Consider the following 16713-nt stretch of genomic DNA (forward strand, 5'->3'; position numbering starts at 1 on the left):
CGTCACAGGCGTGTGAAATAATCAACCAGGCTTCCATAGAGTCCCAGAGTCTCACCCTGCCACCAGTCTTGTTATAACAGTATGGCTGCAGCCAAGGTGAGATGAGACTGAGCTGCAGCCAGGTCTCAGAGGTGCCGTTACAGCCATCATCACCTCACACCCTGCCCATAGATGTCACACACAGGAGCCCAACACTGCTGATGACGATCTCCTGATGATGGCAGCTTTTTAAATTTTTTTATTGAACAGGAATATTCAAGGATACCAGGCTAGCAGTAGTTTGTTAGCTGTCTAGGAGGAGAGATGGAGAGGGGAGATACAGTTCACGTGGCATGACATGCTTTTCTTTATATTTTTTGATGAACTCCCAAATGAATATTCTGCAATTTGCCATCAAATGTATGCTTTGTTGTTATAATATTTCCTTATATAATCCTGTAGTTCCTCATAATATGTTGATTTTTCATTTGCTATGAAATGTTGATTGAAGCCTTGACGTTTTCCAATATTCACCAGCAGAGGGGTGTCAAAGCCCAACTTTTGCACATCGCCACTTGCATGTTTGATGTCCACAAACTCAAAAGAACAAACCAAATCTATATTGATCATATAAAATGTTGTATGCACACACAACACATTACTGTCACTAAGACTAGTATTTACCTGCTTTTGGTGTAATTGTATAGCTTTTTATGCGGTATGCATCTCATTGCGCTGCGTTTTGTCGAGTCAGCCTTGCTGAGGCCAGATGTTGGTTTTTACTGGGCAGCTGGCCTTCTCTTTGCTTACATAACGGCCTCTGGGCGTTTATTTGCTCCCCGTTGAATACTTTTTCCTAAATTGGTGGAGGATAGGGAAAAAGCTACTGCAAGTTCTTTAAAAAGACACACTAATAGTGCCCGGCACTGACGTCAAACACATGCAATTGTTCTTCAAATGATTTTTGCATTGTAAAATGTACTTCATTTTATGAGGTATGGATTGGAAAGCATAATGTCATGTAAAATACATACAGCATACAATGGTTATTTTGTTTCCTCAGTACGTTTTCTAGATTGTGTAATGGCAAAGGCTTTACATGATTCTCTTGTTGTTTTGTCTTACAATTCCATTACTGTAATTCAGTAAAGTCAGTCATTAGATATCAATAATAAAATGAAGTCAGATTTTCCTCCATGAAACATTCTATGAACATAGTGTACTGTGCTGCATAGGGCAGACGTTCCCACCGTGGCAACTTTTTCAAATGGCAATTTGTTTTCCTCTCAGGTGTTTTTCTATTAGTCCTTCACATATTTAGAAGAAGACATATACTTCATAAAGACTAGTTGCAATCTACAGTAGCAAGTCAGAAGTTTGGTCAAACCTACTCATTCAAGGGTTTTTCTTCATTTTCACTATTTTCTACATTGTAGAATAATAGTGAAGACATCAAAACTATGAAATAACACATATGGAATCGTGTAGTAACCAAAGAAGTGTAAAACAAATCAAAATAGATTTTAGATTCTTCAAAATAGCCACCCGTTGCCTTGAAGACAGCTTTGCACACTCTTGGCATTCTCTCAACCAGCTTCACCTGGAATGCTTTTCCAACAGTTTTGATGGAGTTCCCACATATGCAGAGCACTTGTTGGCTGCTTTTCCTTCACTCTGCGGTCCAACTCATTCCAAACCATCTCAATTGGGTTGAGGTCAGGTGATGCAGCACTCCATCACTCTCCTTCGTGGTCAAATAGCCCTTACACAGCCTGGAGGTGTATTGTGTAATTATCCTGTTGAAGAACAAATTATAGTCCCACTAAGCACAAACCAGATGGGATGGCATATTGCTGCAGAATGCTGTGGTAGCCATGTTGGTTAAGTGTGCCTTGTATTCTAAATAAATCACAGACAGTGTCACCAGCAAAGCACCCCACACCATCACACCTCCTATTCCATGCCTCACAGTGGGAAACACCTACTCTGCGTCTCATTTGGACTCAGATTTACACCGACCTAATGTCTATTGCTTGTGTTTCTTGGCCCAAGCAAGTCTCTGTTTTTTATTGGTGTCCTTTAGTAGTGGTTTATTTGCAACAATTCAACCATGAAGGCCTGATCCACGCAGTCTCCTCTGAACAGTTGATGTTGAGATGTGTCTGTTACGTGAACTCTGAAGCATTTATTTGGGCTGCAATTTCTGAGGCTGGTAACTCTAATGAACTTATCCTCTGCAGCAGAGATAACTCTGGGTCTTCCTTTCCTGTGGTGTTCCTCATGCGAGCCAGTTTCATCATAGCACTTGATGGTTTTTGCGACTGCACTTGAAGAAACGTTCAAAGTTCTTGAAATTAAATGTTCCGGATTGACTGACCTTCATGTCTTAAAGTAATGATGGACTGTCGTTTCTCTTTGCTTATTTGAGCCATGTTTTTGCCATAATGTGTACTTGGTCTTTTACCTATCTTCTGTATACCAACCCTACCTTGTCACAACACAACTGATTGGCTCAAAAAAATCCACACATTAACTTTTAACAATACTTGTTTTGGTTACTACATGATTCCATATGTGTTATTTCATAGTTTTGATGTCTTCACTATTATTCTACAATGTAGAAAATAGTCCAAATAAAGAGAAACTCTGGAATGAGTAGGTTTGTCCAAACTTTTGACTGGTTATGTATATAAAAGCATTGCTTATAGATTTAGTCTTGTGTTTCAGGATCTTGCTCATGGGCTGGCAGAACTTCTCAGCTATGAAGGCAATGTGGAGGAGGACTTCTGCACAACTTTTCAGGTTGGGAAAACACATAAGTTCTTGTTCACATTAACACTTGTGAAACATAATATCTTTGACTTCACCATAATCAATACTGTTGCAGCACAAGGGAAGCGCTCCACTAAATGTGATGACCATTATAGGTGTCGCAGGAAGAACTAGGTGTGATCAAGTCCTACAATCTGAAACCAGGAGGAGATAAGATTCCTGTCACCAACCAGAACAGGAAGGGTAAGTGAGGAGTAGACAGACTGACAAAGACCAGAGAAAAGACAACTGTCCTGCAGTAGCATGTGATATCTAACAGTGCCTTTCAGACTATGTGGCATTTGCTTGTTCTCTCATAGTTGAATGATTGTTTGATTATTCTTGTCTTTGCAGAGTATGTCCAGCTGTACGTAGATTTCCTGCTGAATAAGTCCATTTACAGGCAGTTTGCTGCCTTCTTCTATGGCTTCCACAGTGTGTGTGCCTCCGACGCCTTGTTGGTAAGAATATCAAGACTTTTACTATCAAAGTGAATTAATACATTAATTCTAATTGGTGTGAACAGCTGTAGAAAACCATTATGAATTCCAACTGTCATTGTAGGTTTTTGGAATTAAGTATATCACTATCACTGAGAATTCAGTGGACATAATTTCAGTGCCAGCTGGTCCTGTTTGAAGTGTCAGGAGCCAAGAGTTTAGTCAACTCCTATAGAATGTTTTCTGATTAGGCAGCATCGTGATCGTGAGGCCCGGCGAGGCAATGAGGAGTGCAGGATTGGAAGCTCAACTGTGAGTGCGCGCATGTGTGTGAGTGAGTCTACTGTTCCTCGCTGCCTGTTCACAGAGGCTCCCCACCCCCTCTCTTGGCACAGGCCTCCTAACGGGGGTGTTGTGTGTGTGTGTGTGCTCTGTCTCCACTTAGTGACCAGGGCTCTTTGGGCCAAAAGGGGGAGGCTCATATGAGTGGCCTATTTAAAGAGTACGTAGGGAACCACAGTGGCAGGGTTGACGTCCACCATGAATATCAATCAGACAGACCACAAATCTGCTGTATTCATGCAGAACCAGCCCAGCTTTAGGGTTAGATTTGCATGGTTTAACATGGGAGGATCTGGATCACTCTGGTCGTTGTCAGTTGGTTTCCCAATAGTTCCTTAACTGTTGCTAGGCTCTGTGAACCCTGTGAGTATCCTCACTGATCTGCTGAAAGAAACCTGTGTAACTAGCCAGGAGTGAAATACAGGTAACTGCCAAAATAAAGGAAACACCAACATATATATATATATATATATATATGCCATTTAGCGGACGCTTTTATCCAAAGCGACTTACAGTCATGTGTGCATACATTCTACGTATGGGTGGTCCCGGGAATTGAACCCACTACCCTGGCGTTACAAGCGCCATGCTCTACCAACTGAGCTACAGAAGGACCATAAGGTGTCTTAATAGGGCATTGGGCCACCACGAGCCAGAACAGCTTCAATGCACCTTGGAATAGATTCTACAAGTGTTTGGAACTCTATTGGAAGGATGAGACGCCATTCTTCCATGAGAAATTCCATCATTTGGTGTTTTGTTGATGGTGGTGGAAATCGTTGTCTCAGGCGCCACTCCAGAATCTCCCATAAGTGTTCAATTGGGATGAGATCTGGTGACTGAGACGGCCATGACATATGGCTTACATCGGCCATGGCATATGGCTCAGCAAAAAAATAAACATCCCTTTTTCAGGACACTGTCTTTAAAAAATAATTAGTAGAATTCCAAATAACTTCACAGATATTCATTGTAAAGGGTTTAAACACTGTTTCCCATGCTGCTTGTTCAATGAACCATAAACAATTCATGAACGGTCATTAAGACACTAACAGTTGGTAGGCAATTAAGGTCACAGTTATGAAAACTTAGGACACTAAAGAGGCCTTTCTACTTGACTCTGAAAAACACCAAAAGAAAGATGCCCAGGGTCCCTGCTCATCTGCGTGAATGTGCCTTAGGCATGCTGCAAGGAGGCATGCAATGGCCGTATTGTGAGAAGCCTAAGACAGCGCTATAGGGAGACAGGACGGACAGCTGATCGTCCTCGCAGTTGCAGACCACGTGTAACAACAGTGGCACAGGATCGGTACATCCGAACATCACACCTGTGGGACAGGTACAGGATGGCAACAACAATTGCCCAAGTTACACCGGGAATGCATAATCCCTCCATCAGTACTCAGACAGTCCGTAATAGGCTGAGAGAAGTTGGACTGAGGGCTTGTAGGCCTGTTGTAAGGCAGGTCCTCACCAGAAATCACCGGCAACAACGTCGATCTGTGGGCACAAACCCACCATCGCTGGACCAGACAGGACTGGCAAAAAGTGCTCTTCACTGATGAGTCTCACCAGGGGTGATTTGTGGTCGGATTCGTGTTTATGGTCGAAGGAATGAGTATTACAACGAGGCCTGTACTCTGGAGCGGGATCGATTTGGAGGTGGAGGGTCCGTCATGGTCTGGGGCGGTGTGTCACAGCATCATCGGGCTGAGCTTGTTGTCATTGCAGTCAATCTCAACGCTGTGCATTACAGGGAAGACATCCTCCTCCCTCATGCGGTACCCTTCCTGCAGGCTCATCCTGACATGACCTTCCAGCATGACAATGCCACAAGCCATGCTGCTCATTCTGTGTGTGATTTCCTGCAAGACAGGAATGTCAGTGTTCTGCCATGGCCAGCGAAGAGCCCGGATCTCAATCTCATTGAGCACATCTGGGACCTGTTGGATCGGAGGGTGAGGGCTAGGGCCATTTCTCCCAGAAATGTTCGGGAACTTTGCATGTGCCTTGGTGGAATAGTGGGGTAACATCTCACAGCAAGAACTGGCAAATCTGGTGCAGTTCATGAGGAGGAGATGCACTGCAGTACTTAATGCAGCTGGTGGCCACACCAGATACTGACTGTATCTTGTATCTTTTAGACCGCCGCTTTGTACAGGGACAAATTATTCAATTTCTGTTAGTCACATGTCTGTGGAACTTGTTCAGTTTATGTCTCAATTGTTGAATCTTATTATGTTCATACAAATATTTACACATGTTAAGTTTGCTGAAAATAAATGATAGGACGTCTCTTTTTTTGCCTTGTTTATATATTTGACCCTTTTTTCTCCCCAATTTTGTGGTATCCAATTGTCTCATCGCTGCAACTCCCATACAGACTCGGGAGAAGCAATGGACGAGAGCCATGCATCCTCCGAAATACGACCCAACCAAGCCGCACTGCTTTTGTATCCCTCATTTACTCAAGTGTTTCCATTATTTTGGCAGTTACCTGTACTATATCAACCATCCTTAATTGGCAAACCATGGTCCATATCTGGACCCAGAACAGAGTCATTTGGGCCGAAGGTGACATATGCACATTTAAGCCATGCCAAAATGTTAAGAATTGCAGGAAATTAGCTTTAAAATTGCAACATTTTCTCTCCACCAACAAGAGGTGTGTGAACAGTTTGTCGTGGACAGTGCCTGTGTTGGGGTAGGGGTTTATTACTACACTGATAAATGGCAATGTGCATCTGGACCTTTGCCACCTAGGAAATGTGTGTGAATTGACCCTTTCTAATAGTATTTCAGTACCCCTGGACTACACCAAGTAATCAATCAATTAAAATTGACAAGATTAAAATAGACTGGGGTACTGCAATTAACTGTGTGTAGTGAACTGTCAGATGAGCTGACAGCAGTGAGCTCAGGGATGTGTCTGGACAAGGATTCTGCTGTACCAGCTAAATCAAATATTTGACTGTTCAATTATCTGTTTGGTGTACGTGTCAGTGAATGCCAGAGTTGGTATTTACTGTACGCCACAACCTACCCGACCCCACCACCAACCACAGTCAAACATTAATTAGCCTAACTGCTTTTCCCTTTGCAAGAAATGTAGCATGCTGATTCATCCTTTTTGGATACTGTAGATAGAAAAGAAACACAAAAGTAGAAATCTAGTATGCATGTACCAGCAATATCATTTTCAACAGGATCAACCCCTGCAAAAATAGGCATAAATTATAATCCACATAATAATTCACATTTCCTGTTGCTGCTGGATTATTTCCCTGCTGCAGCAAACTGGGTCAAATTAATATCCTACATTTTTATTAGTCCACTCAGTTCCCTCTTTGCTTTCCAAGGCAGTGCATGCACCTATAAACAGGCTCCTTCTATACATGTATGTTCATGCTGGTCAATGCTAGTGTGACAGCGGGATAGAAACATGTAATGTACATGTAGGAAAAGTCAGCTATAGCCCCCCCCCCACATAGCCCCACGCCAGCAAAAGCAATCGTCTTTCAAACCAGCTCATTGTGACAGTTACGCAACAGTTGTCTGCGCTTTCATTGGTTATGCAACTCTGCTTTGACAGCTATACCAGCTGCCTGGTGGGGTGAAGGAGGAGGGGGTGTGGCAGACAGGGTTTGAACCGACCCAGATTGTTCAGTAACTCTATATCCCAGCTGGAACTTACCATTGGCTTGGCTTGCTCTAACTCGTCACCGGGTTGTCTTTCTGTTTGCACTCCTCGGACACGGTGAAACTCTGTTGCTGTGAGGGGGTTGTGCAGACCGTGCACTGCCTGACACAGACGTCTGGGTGTGTTTTGATAAGGTGGAGTCACAGATATGAAGAGTGCATGGGAGTGAATGTGGTCAAGGACCGAGTGATACAGAGAAAATATGCAACTATGTCAAATAGGGTTTGCAAAATGAGGCCAAATGTATCAAGTTAGCAACAGATTGGATACTGTATCTGATAAATACAGTTAAGACAGTGTGTGACACAATGATCCATGCATATGGCACGCTGATCATGCACCCCATGCCCTTACTATGACACTGTACCATAGTCATTGATTGCTCTGTTTAAGTGCACATTTTGTGCTGCACTAGTGCAATGAACAGGATTCATGATTGACTACCATGGTCGTAACTAATTGTCTTGTGTCATGCAGTAGGTTAGTTTTAAAGGGCAACTCCACTTCCTGATTTAGCCTTTTTTTTTTCATTAAAAAATGCTAGCAATTAGCTTCAGCCGGCTGGTGTGCGACTGTGGCAAAGTTGTTTTGACTTTGGATAGCCTAGCTCTGGGGCTAGTTAGGGACCGTCAACACAATGTAAATGAGACAATATTTTCATGTTGCACACCTTTTAGTTTTCTCATAAAATGCTTTCAATATTTGTATTTGAATTTCTACAATGTTTAATTAGTTTGAGGTTTTCAAGTCATTGAAATTTGGAGCTAAAGTCAACCCAAATTTACCGCAAGCATTGCAATTGGGTTGCTTACAGCTGTAGTCCGAATTGATGATTACTTGTGTGCTGCCAGCTGTGGTTATGTGGGTAGGATTGAAACAAACTCAAATTTACGCTGGGATGCAGTAATGACTACAAGTCTCACAAAACTCAGTTTTTGATTAGAGTGACTGACCAAAATGATCCTATTTCCACTTTGTAGTCAATTATGACTGTAGAATAAATATTTCTGACACATATTGTTGCCACGTAGGCTGTTTTCTAAATGAGAAGTTGCTCTTTAATGGACAAAATTCCTTCCCATTGGGCACATACTAGTTGAATCAACGTTGTTTCCACGTCATTTCAATTAAATTATGTTGAACCAATGTGAAATAGACATTGAATTGACGTCTGTGCCTAGCAGGATGGTAGTGATTGGTTGTCTTGTGAAATCCTGTAGTTTCACTGGAATCCCAGGTGTCCTGTATTTTCATATCCTGTAGTTTTACTTGTCAGACTACCATGATATTGATTCCTTGTCTTGTCCCTCTTGTTTTAGTTGCTGAGGCCAGAGGAGGTGGAGATCCTGGTGTGTGGCAGTCCCAACCTGGACATGAGCTCTCTGCAGAAGGCAGCCCAGTATGAGGGCTACAGCAAGACTGACCCCACCATCAGGTACTGTAAACCCATCATCACATCATTCATTTTGTAAAAAGGTCTGATATTAAAGCCATTATCCGAAGTTTCTAAATGACCATTGAACAGTAGGAAATATCCCAGATGGTGCATTTAACGCAGGGATGAGCCCTGACCTCAACCCCATCGAATACCTTTGGGATGAATTGGATCACCGACCGCGAGCTAGGCCTTCCATTCAGCCACAAGAGCATTAGTGAGGTCGGGCATGGATGTTGGGCGATTAGGCCTAGCTCTCAGTCGGCGTTCCAATTTCATCCTAAAGATGTTCAATGAGGTTGAAGTCACGGCTCTGTACAGGCCAGTCAAGTTCTTCCACATCGATCTCAACAAACCATTGCTATATGGACCTCGCTTTGTGCACAGGGGCATTGTCATGCTGAAACAGGAAAGGGCCTTCCCCAAACTGTTGGCACAAAGTTGGAAGCACAGAATCGTCTAGTATGCTGTAGCATTAAGATTTCCCTTCACTGGAACTTAGGGGCCTAGCACAGACCATGAAAAACAGCCCCAGATCATTTTCCTCCTCCACCAAACTTTACAGTTGGCACTATGCATTCGTGCAGGTAGTGTTTTCTTGGCATCCGCCAAACCCAGATTTGTCCATCGGACTGCCAGATGGTGAAGCGTGATTCATCACTCCAGAAAATGTGTTTCCACTGCTCCAGAGTCCAATGGCGGTGAGCTTTACACCACTCCAGCTGACGCTTGGCATTGAGGTGACCTTAGGCTTGTGTGTGGTTGCTCGGCCATGGAAACCCATTTCATGATGGTCCCGACTAACAGTTATTGTGCTGACGTTGCTTCCAGAGGCAGTTTGGAACTCGCTAGTGAGTGTTGCAACTGAGGACAGACAATTTTTTCGCGCTACACCCTTCAGCACTCGGTGGTCCCGTTCTGTGAGCTTGTGTGGTCTACCACTTTGTGCCAGAGCCTTTGTTGCTCCTAGACGTTTCCACTTCACAATAACAGCACTTCCAGTTGACCGGGGCAGCTCTAGCAGTGCAGAAATTTGACAAACTGACTTGTTGGAAAGGTGGCATCCTATGATGGTGCCATGTTGAATGTCACTGAGCTCTTCTGTAAAGCCTTTCTACTGACAATGTTTTTTTTATGGAGATTGCATGGCTGTGTGCTCGATTTTTATACACCTGTCAGCAACAGGTGTTATTGAAATAGCCGAAATCCACTTGTTTGAAGGGGTGTCCACATACTTTTATACATACTATATATAGGGTATACACTGCATTCGGAAAGTATTCAGACCCCTTGACTTTTTCCACATTTTATTACGTTTCAACCTTATTCTAAAATTGATTCAATATTTATTTTTTTCTCATCAATCTATACACAATACCCCACAATGACAAAGAGAAAACAGATTTTTAGCAATTTTTGCAAATATATTAAAAATGTATTCAAATTATTTGCTATGAGACTCGACATTGAGCTCTGGTGCATCCTGTTTCCATTGATCATGGGACAACTTGATTGGAGTCCACGTGTGTTAAATTCAATTGATTGGACATGATTTGGAAAGGGAAACACCTACCCACTTGGGAGCCAGGCCCACCCACTGGGAACCAGGCCCAGCCAATCCGAATGAATTTTTCGACACAAAGGGCCTTTATTGCAGACAGAAATACTCCTCAGTTTCATCAGCTGTCTGGGTGGCTGGTCGATCCTACAGGTGAAAAAGACGGATCTGGAAGCCATTGGCTGGCTTGGTAACACGTGGTCTGCGGTTGTGAGGCCAGTTAGACATACTGCCAAGTTCTCTAAAAAGACATTAGAGGTGTATAGAGGTGTATAGAATGTATTATTTAATTTTCTGACAACAGCTCTGGTGGACATTCCTGCAGTCAGCATGCCAATTGCATGCTCACTCAAAACTTGAGACTGGGGCATTGTTTTGTGTGACAACTGCACATTTTAGAGTCCCATTTTTTTGTCCCCAGCACAAGGTGCAACTGTGTAATGATCATGCTGTTTAATCAGCTTACTGATATACCACACCTGCCAGGTGAATGGATTATCATGGCAAAGGATAAATACTCACTAACAGGGATTTAAACAAATTTGTCCACAAAATTAGAGGGAAAAGCTTTTTATGAGTATGGAACTTTTCTGGGATATTTTTTTAAGCTCATGTAACTTGATGCTAACACTTCACATGTTGTGTTTATATTTTTGTTAAGTATACAGGGTGTGTGTGTGTGTGTGTGTGTGTGTGTGTGTGTGTGTGTGTGTGTGTGTGTGTGTGTGTGTGTGTGTGTGTGTGTGTGTGTGTATATATATAAAACTATATATATATATAAAACTATAGTTTGTTAATAAGAAAATATGTGTGGAGTATATATATATATATATATATATATATATATATATATATATATATTACAGTTGAAGTCGGAAGTTTACATACACTCATTTTTCAACCACTCCACACATTTCTTGTTAACAAACTATAGTTTTGGCAAGTCGGTTAGGACATCTACTTTGCGCATGACACAAGTCATTTTTCCAACAATTGTTTACAGACAGATTATTTCACTTTTAATTCACTGTATCACAATTCCAGTGGGTCTGAAGTTTACATACACTAATATAATATAATAATAATACACTAAGTTGACTGTGCCTTTAAACAGCTTGGTAAATTCCAGAAAATGATGTAATGGCTTTAGAAGCTTCTGATAGGCTTATTGACATCATTTGAGTCCATTGGAGGTGTACCTGTGGATGTATTTCAAGTCCTACCTTCAAACTCAGTGCCTCTTTGCTTGACATCATGGGAAAATCAAAAGAAATCAGCCAAGACCTCTGAAAAATAATTGTAGACCTCCGCAAGTCTGGTTCATCCTTGGGAGCAATTTCCAAGCGCCTGAAGGTACCACGTTCATCTGCACAAACAATAGTACGCAAGTATAAACACCGTGGGACCACGCAGCTGTCATACCTCTCAGGAAGGAGACACGTTCTGTCTCCTAGAGATGAATGTACTTTGGTGTGAAAAGTTCAAATCAATCCCAAAACAACAGCAAATGACCTTGTGAAGATGCTGGAGGAAACGAGTACAAGAGTATCTATATCCAGAGTAAAACTAATCATATATCGACATAAGATGAAAGGCCGCTCAGCAAGGAAGAAGCCACTGCTCCAAAACCGCCATTAAAAAAGCCAGACTACGGTTTTCAACTGGGGGACTGGTGGGGGTGGGGTCTCAGATGGTTAAGGGGCAGCTCTTGGGGAACTGTGTGGGGGGATCTTGGAGGGCTGGTGGCCTGGCGATTGGGAGCTTGGACTGGTGGTTGATGGATTGCTGTTTCGGGTCCCCATTTTTAACCTTGTGGGAGATCTGTCGACGTGCCCGTGAGCAGGTTGTTGACCCTGGTTGCTTTTCTGTGTGTCGATCTGGATGATCTGTTAGATGACTAATGTGATGTAGTTGTTGAGCGGCTTCACTGCAAGTATTTTGGATCTTTTTTAAATATTCAACGGAAAAAAATATTTTATAAAAAAAACTATCTGAAGTTAATGTATCTAATGAGTTAAATTGTCTGTCTTTGTGGTCAGGGCATTCTGGGACGTGGTGCTGGCCTTCCCCCTGGAGCTCCAGAAGAAGCTGCTCCATTTCTCAACAGGAAGTGACCGTGTCCCCGTGGGAGGAATGGCCGACCTCAACTTCAAGATCTCCAAGATTGATGCATCCACCGACTGGTTAGATACTGCAGATGTCCTCACTGTGTTCTTTCTTATTAATTGTAAACATTTTGAAAAGTACTGAAAACAGACCTCCTTTAATCAGTTGCTATTGTCACATTTGATTTGTATAGAACAGCAACTTTGAACAAACGTGAATTCATCATTTGACCTTTTCTTCCTCTCCAGGTTGCCTATATCTCACACATGTTTCAACCAGATCTGCCTGCCAACATACAAAAATAAAAAAGAACTGAAGCAGAAGTTAACTATTGCCATTTCAAATGCAGAAGGGTTTGGACTGGAGTGAACTCTGATCTACAAACCACAATGGTGGAACTGTAATTTATCTTGATTTGTGGTCAGTAGGGTGTGTACATTTGGATATGTTCAGACATGCTATTGGTATACCAGTAAGCTCTCCGCTTCAACTGTTCTTAGCAATTAACTTAACCAATCTGTTTGTATAGAAATATGAGTGAAACGTTATATTACAGGTAAAGCTTTCAGAACACTTGTTTGTGCGCTCAATACCTTTGCCTTTTGGAAATCGAAATGGACATGGAAAAGGTTCTGCCCAGTCCAGTAACAATGAAGTAGTTTATTAAAGTAAGGGGTTGAATGTAGGTTAGATCCGGGCTGTTTTGGACTGTGCTAAAATATCTAGACAGTCTGTCAGTACTGAGGTGTAGGTTCTTAGTGACAGAGCCCATCTCTCTTCCTGAACTGAGTACCTGTACTCTCTCTTTGACGAAAGCCTTTTCAGGCTTAAGATTGAACTCATTCTGAGACTGTTGGTAAATTATGAACACAGAGATTGTCTCCTTGGTATTTATACTAATATATTTTGTTGTCAGAGGTCTCAGTGGTTTTAAAACATTTGGAAGAAGTTCCTGTTATTTGTGAGCATACTTTTTAGACCATCCTTTCAGGATGTTTTAATGTAGAGCCTGAAAGGGAATCAAGCTTCAGTAGGGTTTAATCATGTTACAGTAGTTGTGCTGGTTTATGACCATTGTTAATGTGAGAACTTTGGGTATACCTCTTCCCCCCCAATTGTCGGTGATGCCTCTCGATACAGATTACGTCTAATGGATACGCTTGGTACATTTGGCATATTGTATGAAATGGTTACGAAACATTAATAGGATCATGATTGATATCAAGGCAAATAAGAGTTATATGGACCTCTCACACCTGCAGGCTAGAATGATGAAACGGGTGTATGATCGTGAACTATGTCATTTAATGCGGTTGTAAAGTGATCTCTATTGTAAAGTGACACCTCTTGTGTTGTAGTAGTCAACTCACTCTCAGGATGTCCACATTTCATGTACTGTACGACTCTTCTGAAATGATGATCTTGATAAGAAAAAGGTCTTTGTTAACGCAGTGGAAAGGTAAACTGCTTTATTATTTAAACATTGATAGTGCATGGGTGACGGAGAGAATTGAAATGGTGCGGTTTGAAGCCATGGAGTGGAAAGTGATGCGGGTGCTGGAGATGTGGGTCTGGGCAGGGGTGAAGTTGTGGATTTTTGTATGATGTTGTCGTTTGTATGTGTATATTTTGTATTGTTTATCAAATAAAATATTTAAAAAAAAGGTATTTGTTTAAACACATCCGTTATGTAAGTGTCACTCCTGTTTCATTTAGCTTCATAGTAACCAACGTTAACAGGCTTAGAAGATCTTGCCTTAGATTTAGGCCTCCCTCATCACGCTCTCCTCAGAGAATGGACACTTACAGAACAGAATGACTACCTGTGCTTCTGTCACAGGAGCAAGCTGTTATTTTGATTTATGGGCCCATGTCAGCTGTTTATCTTTCTACCCAACAGTGAGAAAGTGAAGTTGAAATGCATACCACCAACTGTAATGTCATGGAAGTTGTTTAAAATATCAGCTGTGTCTTATAGACTAGACTGGACTATACTAACATCTTAAACAAATCTGGGACACTCAAATTAGTTTGATATGTTATGTTTGATATGGTTAGTGCTGATGTTGCTGATGTTGTACCCACTGTGACTATTAAAACCTCCCCTAACCAGAAACCATGGATTGATGGCAGCATTCGCGCAAAACTGGAAACGTGACCGAATTCAAACGGTGTAGTTATTCCCATTCCCACCGCAAAGGAAATCAAACAATCAAAGCGTCAGTATAGAGACAAAGTAGAGTCGCAATTCAACGGCTCAAACGCGAGATGTATGTTGCAGGGTCTACAGTCAATCACGGATTCCTTTTCCGTGGCCAATGTGAGTAAAACATCTAAACCTGTTAACCCTCACAAGGCTGCCCTGCAAAGATGGCCTCCCTAGCCATGTCCTCAGAGCATGCGCAAACCAGCTGGCTGGTGTGTTTACGGACATATTCAATCAATCCCGGGCTGCTGTCCCCACATGCTTCAAGATGGCCACCATTGTTCCTGTTCCCAAGAAAGCTAAGGTAACTGAACTAAATTACTATTGCCCCGTAGCACTCACTTCTGTCACCATGAAGTGCTTTGAGAGACTAGTCAAGGATCATATCACCTTCACTATACCTGATACCCTAGACCCACTCCAATTTGCTTACCGCCCAAATAGGTCCACAGACGATGCAATCGCAACCACACAGCATACTGCCCTATCCCATCTGATCAAGAGGAATATGTAAGAATGCTGTTCATTGACTACAGCTCAGCAGTCAACACAATAGTCCAAATTCATCATTAAGCTGGAGGCCCTGGGTCTCAACCCCAACCTGTACAATTGGGTCCTGGACTTTCTGACGGTCCGCCCCCAAGTGGTGAAGGTAGGAAACAACATCTCCACCCCGCTGATCCTCAACACTGGGGCCCCACAAGGGTGCGTTCTCAGCCCTCTCCTGTACTCCCTGTTCACACATGACTGCACGGCCAGGCATATGACTCCTACACCATCATTAATTTTGCAGATGACACAACAGTGGTAGGCCTGCTCACTGACAATGACAAGACAGCCTATAGGGAGGAGGTCAGAGACCCGGCCGTGTGGTGCCAGGACAACAACCTCTACCTCAACGTGATCGAGACAGTAGAGATGATTGTGGACTACAGGAAAAAGAGGACCGAGCACGCCGCCATTCTCATCGACGGGGCTGTAGTGGAGCAGGTTGAGAGCTTCAAGTTATTTGGTGTCCACATCACCAACAAACTAACATGGTCCAAGCACACCTAGACAGTCCTGAAGAGGGCACGACAAAACCTACTCCCTCTCAGGAGACTGAATACATTTGTCACGGGTTCTCAGATCCTCAAAAGGTTCCACAGCTGCACCATGGAGAGCATCCTGACTGATTGCATCACGGCCTGGTATGGCAACTGCTCGGCCTCCGACCGCAAGGCACTACATAAGGTAGTGCGAACGACCCAGTAGATCACTGGGTCCAAGCTTCCTGCCATCCAGGACCTCTATACCAGGCGGTGTCAGAGGAAGGCCCAGAAATTGTCAAAGACTCCAGCCATGCTCGTGGCAAGTGATATCGAGGTCTAGGTCCAAGAGGCTTCTAAACAGCTTCTACCCCCAAGCCATAAGACTCCTGAACATCGAATCAAATGGCTACCCAGACGATTTGTATTGCCCCCCCCTATTACACCGCTGCTACTCTCTGTTGTTACTATCTATGCAAAGTCACTTTAATAACTCTACCGACATGTACAACTAACCAGTGCCCCTGCACATTGACTCTGTACTGGTACCCCCATGTATATAGACTCATTATTTTACTGGTGCTCTTTAATTACTTTTTACTTTTATTTATTATTCTTATCCATATACTTTTTAACTGAATTATTGGTTTGGGGCTCTAAGTAAGCATTTCACTGTAAGTTATTTTCAGCGCATGTGACTTATACAATTTGATTTGATTTGATCTTCAACGTCACCGTCGGCCACTGGCACGTTTTTTCATGGGACCTTTTGTGTGTAATTAAAAATGTAAAAAAATGATGGGTATAATAGGAAATACCATAGGCATCTCCTGAGTTTCACGTTTATGGAAGCTTACAATTTATCCTACCATTTCTACGGGTCTGCTGCCTGTTATGATTATTTTTATATGTGCATTTTCGTGTAACAGCTTAATTTCAATAATACTGTTTTTGTTTCTCAAAGTCAGTGTCACGTGGTTAATCATAAAAAATCTGAAGTAAAATTGTAAAAGTTCAAATTCAACTAAGGGAAGAGCACCAGCCTCACATGGACACATTGATACACTGTGATCCATTGGCTGTAAGTAAAATAATAGGCCTAAAGCCG

At 42.5% G+C, this 16713-nt stretch overlaps 1 protein-coding gene across 1 annotated transcript in view; it reads left to right on the top strand.

The window, feature by feature from the left end:
• Positions 1-15512, top strand: part of LOC118357491 (probable E3 ubiquitin-protein ligase HECTD2) — a 37816-nt gene extending 22304 nt beyond the window's left edge. The window contains exons 16-21 of the mRNA XM_035734636.2: positions 2707-2781; positions 2907-2994; positions 3145-3251; positions 8592-8707; positions 12305-12448; positions 12620-15512. Of these exons, the coding sequence (XP_035590529.1) occupies positions 2707-2781; positions 2907-2994; positions 3145-3251; positions 8592-8707; positions 12305-12448; positions 12620-12740 (651 nt within the window). The 3' untranslated portion in view covers positions 12741-15512. The remainder of the gene's footprint in view (positions 1-2706; positions 2782-2906; positions 2995-3144; positions 3252-8591; positions 8708-12304; positions 12449-12619) is intronic.
• The last annotated feature ends 1201 nt before the right edge of the window (positions 15513-16713 follow it).

Source organism: Oncorhynchus keta, chromosome 24 (assembly GCF_023373465.1).
Source record: "Oncorhynchus keta strain PuntledgeMale-10-30-2019 chromosome 24, Oket_V2, whole genome shotgun sequence".
Lineage (NCBI taxonomy): Eukaryota > Metazoa > Chordata > Actinopteri > Salmoniformes > Salmonidae > Oncorhynchus > Oncorhynchus keta.